This window comes from Labeo rohita, chromosome 3 (genome assembly GCF_022985175.1).
Source record: "Labeo rohita strain BAU-BD-2019 chromosome 3, IGBB_LRoh.1.0, whole genome shotgun sequence".
NCBI lineage: Eukaryota > Metazoa > Chordata > Actinopteri > Cypriniformes > Cyprinidae > Labeo > Labeo rohita.
Genome location: NC_066871.1, coordinates 13,705,105 through 13,716,293, shown reverse-complemented (window position 1 = coordinate 13,716,293; position 11,189 = coordinate 13,705,105). Strand labels below are relative to the sequence as shown.

The following is an 11,189-nucleotide window of genomic DNA, read 5'->3' as shown; positions in this document are numbered from 1 at the left end:
GCTTTTATCCAACGTTACTTACAAATGCATCATCACACAATTATTTGAGAAATGTAGTTGACTTCAGGGATTTCAGACATTCTAGTCATGGGCTGCAGGAACCAATTATAGTCAGCAGGACCTTGGTCCCTATGTATTTTGGGCGTTTTTTTGTATTTGTTTTCCTCTGGGGGAAAAATAAGAGAAAGCCAGACATTTTGCTTCAAAAGGCAACCCATCCAAAAGTGAAGAGATGCTAGTAATTAACTTTACCATTTTCAACGAGACCTATTCAAAATGCTTTCTGCAACCCATGATTTGTCTGGCCCAGTCACTTACCATACAGTTTGGCAAAGTGTGCAGAGTAAAAAAAATTATATCTGGAGGAAGCATGGAAAGAGGACGCATAGAGAGGAGAGATCAGCGAATCTAAGCATGGCCCTGAATGGAGAGAAAGAAAAAGAAAATGACTGAGAATATTTAATAATCACAGCATTTTACAAAAGCAAGATTAAATTTCTGACACAAGATATATACAGTATATAAGATATATACAGTGCTATAAGCATACAGAATATACAGTTTATCTAGCACCACCACAAATGCAATAAAAGCACCCTATCATGAGAACTGAGTGTCTGTGATTTCAAATATCCATTTCTCCAAAGTGAAAAATTGACTGCATAGAACAACTACTGGTCAACATAATGGAATGCTTTGGCTGTTCTAGCTGAGATTATTACTAGACATAATGAACAATAATAACATTTGACATTTCTCTGAAAATGGCATCTACACAACCACGTAAGCCTATTCACTGCCAAAGCAAACAACAAAAAATATACATCTGTCAGAGCAAATTACTCTATGCTCAGACATTTAGTCAAAGAACTATCATATTTAAATGTTTTTCCACTTGCTTGAGCATCTTAATATATAAATCTGTATAAGGAGTAATGAATAAAATATATATTGCTTACAATATATTTGAGTTTATGTTTATGTATTACATTTTCTGTCCACAATTCAGAAAGAGCCTTTTTTTAGTAACTCCTGCATCAGTAGCACCACACACATACGTTTTGATACTCTCGTGAATGCGTGGCGAAGACTAAGACGAAAGAGAAGAAATTGTTTAATAAAGTCATTATTTTGGTTTTCTTTGTGCACAAAAAGAAATATTATTTATACTATATATAATCTATTTTAACAATGTCCTTACTAACTTTCTGGGCCTTGAATGTGTCAGTTGTGTTGCTGTCTTTGCAGGTTCAGGAAGCTCTCAGATTTCATCAAAAATATCTTAATTTGTGTTCTGAAGGTAAACGAAGGTCTTACGGGTTTGGAATGACATGAGGGTGAGTAATTAATGACAGAATTTTCATTTTTTGCTGAACTAACCCTTTACAATCAAACGAATGGAGAACAAACAGATTATTTGTGGTATAAAGAAGCCATGAATCAACTGCATACTGCATACTTTGTACAGCATAGGCAGTGCAAATGGATCATGTGTGAAACGGGCGTTACAGTTGTAATATACAAAAATATTTGTGTGACTTAGTGGACAGAATATGAATCAGGCCCTTTTAGCAAGTCTTGCTGTGGCAAATCATCAGACCCTCTGTTACACAAATCCCCGCTTCAATTAGACCTGGCAACATTTCAGCCTAATCTGAACAGCAGAGTCAGATAAACCCACCTCAATCTCACCCTCTCAACAGAGCTCTAATAAAGCCATCTGCCCAAATGGCATCACATCTCACAGCCCATCCACCTCACCTCTCTAACACACAAACCAACAAGAGTAAGAGAAGAGGAAATGTAGATAGATTGCTGAGAACCCATTAAGATGAAAAGACAAGACACAGACAGAGACAGAGACCTACAGCAAACAACTTATGTCATGCTATATATCCTCCTCCCAAAACATTGCATTCCCCTACATTCACATTAATTACTGTATCAGATGTTTTTATCCAAAGCAACAATAGTAGTACAACATAACAAATAAAGAAATAATATCATATGCTACAGGAGCATCATAGTTCATAAGCTTCTATACAGAAAAGCATGAGCAAACAGCATTCAGACAGTAGAGTACTAATTTTATGAGGTTGATTTCAGAAAGGAATATTGAATGTGGCTTGTTGAAGGTGTATATGAAGATAATAAAGTGTTTACAGCAGAGCTGTGTCTCCAGGCACTTTTTGTAGACTGCTGGGGACAAAACTGATCGAACTGAGCTGGAACACTGAGTGTGAATTTATTGGAAAGTGACGTTGTACACTGTATTACTGAAACAGCCAAAGTGGCTCTCTTACAGAACCTGTTTTATGAATAATGTGTTTGCAAGGAATGATTATGGTCCTATGAGGCCTATTTGAGTTTAAAGGGGACATCGGATGCGAAATTCACTTTTACGTGGTGTTTGCATATAAATGTGTCTTAGCAGTGTGTGTGTATACAGCCAACCTACAATGATAAAAAACCACTCACTTCTTTTTAATCCCCAAAAAACCTAAACAGTTTCAATTATCAAACTGATTTGATTTTCTGGGCATTATGATGTCATACTGTTCAAGCCCTGCCCACAACCACTGACAGACTGTATATTTACGCATATTTGCGCTCTCAACCATTTGTACGCTGTCCGTCATCTTCTCTGTGCTCGAGCAGCTGTAGCGACAACAGTGTCTCATAAGCTATCCAGGTGTTTTGTATTTGAATGTAAAAGTGAACATAAGAGTCTTATTTCCTCCTGACATCAGAGCTACTGAGGACGCATTGGATTAGTTTTGCTTTTGATGGAAATGTGCCACCAAATACGCATAAATTTGTTTATGTCTGCGCAAATCATTTTATTCTAGACTGCTTTCTGAACGAGTATCCACTGTTCATGATACAGCTGTTCCTGTAGAAAAAGTAAGTCTTAAAATGTATACTTTTATGATTATTTGCTAATCACCTTTCCTCTTCCACAGAACAGAGGGGTGGGGTGAGCAGAGCTCATTATCATTTAAAGAGACATGCACCGAAACCAGTCGCTGTGAACAGAGCTGTTTTTGACAAGGTAAAAACAGAGTTGTTTTACACGACCATTGAGGAATTTTAACCAAAGTATGTTGTAGACTTTTCATAAAGAATCATACCAGCTTGTGGAAAAAGGGCATCAGTGTTCACTTTAAGAAAAGGGAGAAAATCAATATCTATATATGAAGAGTTCAGATGCAAAACCAGCTAAAAGCCATCTCGGTCAGAAAAATGAGATAATGATACTGAGTGAATGCTCCTGACACATATTATACATCCATCAAATACTTTTACTTCAGACTCGCTAAATTTCAGCCTCAGTCCAATCAGAAGTACCAGTACTTACATAGAAACCTATACAAAGTAGACAGAAAGAAATGCTCATTTTAAAGAAATACGTGGGATGGATTTAGAGGCTTTTGCATCTGAACTCTTCATATGCTGTCTTGTAATTGTGACCATTTTAACCTTACATCACAAAATATTTTGAATAATGACTCATAAATAAAGTCTTAGCTTATAACATTATAATGCAAAGTGTTTTCTTTTGTGAGTACAGTTAATGATTGAGTCAGGGTTAATTTTCAGATTACAATTATCGTATTATAATTTGTAGTATTTAAAACAACAGTAATGTCCCCATGTAACTGTATATATTTCTCAATAAGGTATTAACTGTAGCTACCACAAAAAGACTGCAGGGGTCAGACTGCTTAACACAGCAGAGGCTATTAGTATTCTGACCACTGCAACTGCCAGTGAGGGAACAGAGGGGAAAAAGAAACATTTCGATGGAATGAGGGAGAGAAGAATGGAGAGATGGAAGGAGAAAGCGAGGTTGATAACAGAATACTGCATGAGTCATCTAGCTTATTCTCAAGTGATTTCAATTCCCATCTGATTCACAGTCCCCTGCTCTGTCATCTTTCAGCTTTTGATTAGCCGGATTCATCAAGCCATGAACTCCATTATGAAAGTCTTCTAAAAGAAATAGCTTGTGGTGAAAACATCCTGTAAATATTCCTTTATTCCTGCTGATCCCACAGGAAGAGCTGCATGTCTGTTTAATGAGATATGACTCGCTAGTGAAAGACATGCTGACCGTAAATGACCTTGGCTGGTTGGAGAAGGTGTGCACATGTGTGTGTGCCTGGAAGATGTCTGGGTTTGGTCAGGATGTGGCCTTGATTCACAGCTAGTCAAAGGGGACAATCATGCTGTTAAATTTTATGATTTTATCATGTCTGTAATATTTGGACATTGATAAATAAAAAAAACCACAACAAAAGATCTCACTCATATAATATTTACCCATTACAACTATCTTTACGCATGTTATACTAAATTTTAAATAAACTGAATGCCATACAAAATGCACACAATTCCAACAGGCCTGTATCATAATTCTATGGTTAATTCCAGCCTTTGATTCTGATTGGTCAGCAACACCCTTAGCAACATAAATAATCAACAATATGGTGTCAGAATTGTTCCTTGTATTATGTATTTCAGCAAAATTGGCTGTTTGTTATTTATTTAAAGAAGTATGTGTGACCCCTGCTGGCGTTATGTTGCATCATTCACTTAATTTTGAAACCACGCCCTTCACCCGTCAAAGAAACTCTTTTCATGCGGAAGACATGTTGATCATAAATTAATTGTTGTAATCATCATAATAATGCAAATAAATATATATGGTTCTATAAGCATAAGCTTACAAAATCCATTTCAAGAACCTCGTCTAAGATTAGCCTCACTTCCCTCACTGTCCCAAAAGCACCAGCACCAGTGCAGTATTCTGAATCACATTAGGCAGATAAATGAATCGATTGAATGTGACCCAGCCCCATCTATCTTTGTAAAATATAAGATGCAGAGATGTCTGTCCCTTTTCACCAGCTCTAAGATCAATGATCTCCACCCTGTGTTATTCTTTTTTTCCTAGCAGCTGTGCGGAGCAGAGAAGAGTGCCTGCCCTGCAGGAGAAGCATTACAGTTATTAAAGCACTCGGTGCAGAGAAGCTGCAAGGTAAACTGGGAATAAGCGATGACAGGTCATGGAGCTATATGCAGAGACCTGCACAGAGACAAGCTTGTGCAAAACTCAACTATTTAAATACAAAAGCTCTGTTCCTAAACCTACTAGTGAGCTACCTTGCTTCCCACAGGCTCACAACTGCCTTCTAAGTGAGCATCCTAACTGTTATGGAAGCTAATAAGTGATGGATTCAGAATTCTCTACAGTCAGCAACTTTGCCACACAATCAATTTCAGTCAATTATTTCCAGTATTTTATAAAATATAAACAACTTCATCTTTTTTCCCCTACTAAACTGTTTTACAATCTGGCTAAAAAAAAAGAGGTTTGTCCCAATTTGTGTACTTATGCACTATCCTATGCCATTTTATAGTATGAATGGCATGTTCACACTCAACATTACAAAAAGAAGAGCACTTCAAATTCCTGGAGCACACATTTTAAAAACTAGTTCACTCTTGAATTAAAATTCCCTTATAATTTACTCACCCCCATGTCATCCAAGATGTTCATTTATTTCTTTTTTCAATCGAAGAGAAATTGAGGTTTTTGAGGAAAACATTCCAGCGTTTTTCTCTATATACTGGACTGTAATGCGGGATCAATGGGTTCAAGGTCCAAATTGCAGTTTCAGTGCAGTTTCGGAGGGCTCTACACAATCCCAGCCAAAGAATAAGGGTCTTATCTAGCAAAACAATTGGTATTTAAAAAAAAAAAAAAAAAAAAAAAAAATTACAATTTATATATTTTTTAACCACAAATGCTTATCTTGCACTGGCTATGCAATGCGCGTCTACAACTTCACGTTGGAAAAGTCACGTGTGGTTAGTTCTTCATCTGTGTGTACGCTGGTGCAAAAAGGCAGGGTAGGGTAAAAAAATTCCATTCTCATTTTTTATTTTTTATTTTTTTTACCTTTTTTTGTAAAGGGCATTTGACTTTCTTTGCACGTTCACTTTGTAAACACTGGTTCCGTACGTTCACCTTCATCACAAGTGACCTTTCCAGCATGATCATATGATCTGTAAAGTTGCGGATGCACATTGTATAGCTAGTCAAGTCAAGTCAAGTCACCTTTATTTATTTACCGCTTTTAACAATACAGAATTGTGATAAAGTGGCTGTACAGGATTAAATTAGAAATAGTGCATCAATAATGCAAAAGGGCAACAGTAAACACTCAATTTTCAGGTAAAGGCAGTTCATCAATGGATTCAATGATGTCATCATCTAGCTCAGTTCAGTTCAAATAGTATACAATATCGTTTGAAGAAAAAAAAAGTGCAGGACAAGTACTTATGGTTCCTTATCCTTATTCCTCAGCTGGGATGGTAGAGCCCTTTAAAGTTGCACTGAAACAAAGCAGCCATCTTTGAAACACCTCTCGGGCAGGCAAGTGCAGCTCCTATCTATTTGAATGGGGAGACATCAAATTCTCCAAAAATGTTCACCAAGTTTACAATTAAATTTCATATTTGAAATCACCGATTAAATCTGACAACAACTGCATCATAAATAGTGTTTCGAAACAGCATGCCCCTGTTTCTATAGAAACCGGGACTTCTAACTGCAGCTGCAGTGACGCGTTGACTTTACTAGTCAATGATTGGCTCTTTTATTAAGAAGGCGGGGCTTCGCAGGCATAATGAGCGTTGCATCTTTCCCCATTCAAAACTATACGAGTGACCAGTTTTGTGTATTCTATAGTCTTTGATTGAAACTGCAATTTGGACCTTCAACCCATTGATCCCCATTGAAGTCCAAAGTCCTGGATGTTTTCCTCAAAAACCTTAATTTCTTTTTGACTGAAAAAGAAGCACATGGATGACATAGAGTCATTTGGGACACAATGAAGATATTTTAGGGGACTTGTTAATTAAGATGGCTATCCTTTAAAACAGTCTTCATCTAAAGATCTCAACAAAAATGCCTTTAAAATGTTGCTGCTTTGGGTTTTGGAACAGGATGTTTTGGCAAAGGAGGTGAAATTAAATTCTCACTTTCCAATGCCTTTTGATAACGTAAATAAGTCATCTATCTCTTGCTCCATTTCAGTCTGTGCTCACAAAGTGGCGTTTCCAATTTCTGCAAAACGCCTAGTTGAAATTTTAAACTCTTCCATTTTGCTCCCTTGTGATGTTATTTTTTCGCTCTCAATTGTCCTTCTCCTCTTTCTCTCCAAAGCCCTTGGCTGCTCTCCACTGAAAGATAAAGGGAAAACAGTGACACATGAAGGAGCATCTTGAGCGCTCTCTCTCTCTCTCTCTCTGTAACACATGTGTTGAATTACAGGCACTCCCCCAGTCTCTGCAGGCTGACGCAGCACTTTGCTCTAGGAGAACTGAGTGCATATCACGTGAGCTATCTATCTTTCATGACTGGGAGGAGGCTGCAGTATACATGTGTCTAGACTAAGATTGCTAATTCAGATCAATTCTTTGGGCCGGCATCTATAGGTGGAGAGGCTGTGGATAGCATTTTTAGCATGGTGAAAAGAGACCAAGGGGGTCACATTGATATGAATTATTCATAACAGGACTCGCAGCACAGTAGATGGTGGTCTGTGAATGAAATAAAAGATAAGATCAAAAAGGACTTCAAAAGGCTGAGCCAATCTATGACGCCACAGCATATCTTTCTACACAGTGCACACCCACTTGTCACAGACTAAAAATACACACAAACCTGTTCCCTGAATCTTTCACACCTTCCTCTTTTCTGTAGCCCTGTTCCAAGTCCAAAACACAACATTTAAACTCTTGATTAATTAATCTCACCAACTACACTCTCTAAATCAGCTTTCAGACAGACAGGGCATCTTAAATCTCAATAAAAACTACATTTTATGTGTCGACAGAGCACCCGTTTTCATTTTGGACAGTTTACACTACCGTCCAAAGATTTACGCCAAATGCGTTGTGTTTGTTCTGTCTCATTTCCCTCCTCAGTGCTGCCTGGATTATCTTCTGTACACAACACATCATACTGAAGCTCTTGTTGTCAAAGAATCTGTAGTGAAGTGGGAGTCAAGCAAAACCCCGCTTTCGGGATTTCACAAAACCTCATTGTTTCAAGATACAATGTGCTATTATGGTTTCAACAAATTATGCAAACACTGTATTGAAAAACAACCACTAATGAATATTAGCAAATGTACAGTAATATTAGAGCACACACACACACACAATAATATATATTTGTAGAAAAAGCCACAGATACATTGCATGGGTCAAAATTATCAATTTTTCTTCTATGGCAAAAATCATTAGGATATTATGTAAAGATCATGTTCCATGAAGATATTTTGTAAATTTCCTGCCGTAAATATATCAAAAAACTTATTTTCTGAGTAGTAATATGCATTGCTAAGAACTTCATTTGGACAACTTTAAATGCGATTTTCTCAATATTTTGATATTTTACAGTCTTAGATTCCAGATTTTTTAAAACTTGTATCTCGGCCAAATATTGCCCTATCCTTATGATGATGTATAAATCTCAATTCCAAAAAATTGACCCTTAGGACTGGTTTTGTGGTCCAGGGTCATATATGTTGTTCTGAACAACTGACAGAACATAAGAAAAATAAAATATTTTAAGAACATTACATTTAAAAATGTAGCATTTAGACCTTAGAAATTTACCAAATAATGCTGACTGTAATTTTTTTTATTCATTTGCAACTCGAGACCCACTCACTTTTCTGCAAGAACTGTAATTTAATGGTAATTTCAAGCAAACTGAAACGCAGAGTGCTTAAAATATTGGTCTTAGATTATACTATGCTTTCCATTAATTATTGAAATTTTATTTCATGATTTTTGATTCTGAATAAAATTGCTAGAAAAAAATATAAAAACTAATAGACGTGAAATGCACCCTTAATTTTAAAATGACTGCACAATCGCAATAATTTTCAGTACATTCAAAATAAAATGTGACCCTGGACCACAAAACCAGTCTAATTTTTTGAAATTGAGATTTACACATAATCTGAAAGATGAATAAATAAGCATTCCATTGATGTATGGTTTGTTAGGATAGGACAATATTTGAAAATCTGGAATCTGAGACTGCAAAAAAATCTAAATATTGAGAAAATCACATTTAAACGTGCAATTTAAGTTTTTAGCAATGCATATTAATAATCCAAAATTCAGTTTTGTTACATTTATGGTAGGAAATTTACAAAATATCTTCATGGAACATGATCTTTACTTAATATTCTAATTTTTTTGGCATAAAAGAAAAATCGACAATTTTAACCCATGCAATGTAATTTTGGCTATTGCTACAAATACACCCGTGCTACTGAAGACTAGTTTTGTGGTGCAGGGTCACAAATATCACAAGTTTTCTTGCAGCACTAAAATGACAACCCAACTGCGGTGATTTGTGGAGATTCGTTAAATCATAGAATAGAGCATCGATGATATCAGGACACATTTAGTGGTTTGAGGATTCTAAATGCTGTCTCAAAGGTAACCTTACGTGAGGATTCGCATGCAGTGTTCTACGTCATGTGAATTTGGGAGTTCGGTGAGTTAATGCGCCCGCCCTCTGTCTCCGCATAGGGCTGCTCCCACAAGCAACTTCACGGAATACGAGTCACGCCATTTCAAATACACCGACAATCTCAACTTTTCACCCGTAAGACGTTAAAGACACGTCTAATTCTGCACATACATGCTTCGGAGAGTCTTTGTTTAACAGCAGGACAGTGTGTCCTTCCCGCGTGTCCCCTGCGCAAGGCGCACCTTTCCATGCAGAAACTTGCCCAAGTGAGCGCGCAGAAGCACTGCAATGCAGAAAGAGCCCGTAGACACAGGCAAAGTCGCGAGCCCGGACTCAGGACTGCAACAGTGCTTTACTTTCAGCCGAAATCCTCTAGATTTATTAATCTAAATATGGATTAGCAACAATCTTTACAAATTTAAAGCTTAAAATATCGCAGTTGTGAGATCAAAATCATTATGTCATAGCTTCACTGATGCACCTGTCCTGATAGAGCATAACAATAACGTTTATAGCAAATAAGAAACATTGATTTGAACTGCATTTTGCATCTGCAGTTTGACTTACGTGATGAGCAATGCTGAAAGGCGAGAAAGAGTAAAAGGCTTGGGGCAAGAATTTTGATAGCCATCCTCTTCGGAAGATGGAGTCGCTATTAGATGAGTAAATCAAATGTTATCCTCTTCTCATCACCGGACAGTACAGCATCGTTTATCCGTCCTTTCGGCCAACTTTAACTCTCTCGGCCGGGATGGCGATAGACTCGATCGCTAGAGGCGGGCGCGCGCGCGAGATAGTGGTGCTGATGCTGCGCTTTGGCGGGAGCGCGCATACTTTCATTAAACGAAATGCCTTGAAACTTGGAAAGTTGTGACAATCTGGTCGAAATACATATATAAACACACTGTTATTAAATACAGAAGGAATGTGGAGTCGTATGGGTGGGTAGACAGTGGACAGTCACGACTTTGTGTCCGGGTTCGCAGTGAGGGAGGGGGCGCAAGATGAGAACAGAAAGAAAAAAGTTTTAGGCTCAAGCAGTTCGTCATAGTGATGGGAAGTCCGAATCATTTCAGTGAATCGGTTCTTTTGAACAGAATGATTCTTTTACGTAATGACGAGATTACGTTGTTCCTGACATCCCGGTGTTTACTAGGCACATCAATTAAGTGTTTTTTATTTTTTTTGTTTGTACAGTAATTTATGTAATTTCTGCTTAAAAGATATTGAATCTTAGGAACATCTTTTACAGTTGTACTATTGTTAAATTCTTTTGGGACAAATTATATGAGTGGTTGAACACATTGTTCACATTGTTAAATTTGGTGTCTTTATGCAAAACAAAAAGATTGAATTTCTGTGCAATAATATGTTGATTGTGGCAAAGTTTTATATACACAAATGTAGACTGGTTAAAGTTTCTCCTTGTTTTACTGCATTTAAAATGATTTTAGATTTTTTTATTTCTATCCATAAAACATTTAAAAATGAAAAGTGCTTTAAAAATCTCTAACCTTCTCTCAATATACATGGATTGACCCCCCCTGAACTCTAATTTAATTTGTGTCATAATTTGCTTTTAGTATTATTTCATTTATTATATGCTTGGATTTATTGTTAATGT

General features: G+C 36.9%; 1 protein-coding gene across 1 annotated transcript in view; it reads right to left on the bottom strand.

Moving 5' to 3' along the window:
- cntnap1 (contactin associated protein 1) overlaps positions 1 to 10,480 on the bottom strand; it is a 40,618-nt gene extending 30,138 nt beyond the window's left edge. Inside the window, exons 1-2 of the mRNA XM_051106725.1 lie at positions 10,133 to 10,480; positions 319 to 420 (exon numbers count right to left, since the gene is read on the bottom strand). Of these exons, the coding sequence (XP_050962682.1) occupies positions 319 to 420; positions 10,133 to 10,196 (166 nt within the window). The 5' untranslated portion in view covers positions 10,197 to 10,480. The remainder of the gene's footprint in view (positions 1 to 318; positions 421 to 10,132) is intronic.
- Between the last annotated feature and the right edge of the window lie 709 nt (positions 10,481 to 11,189).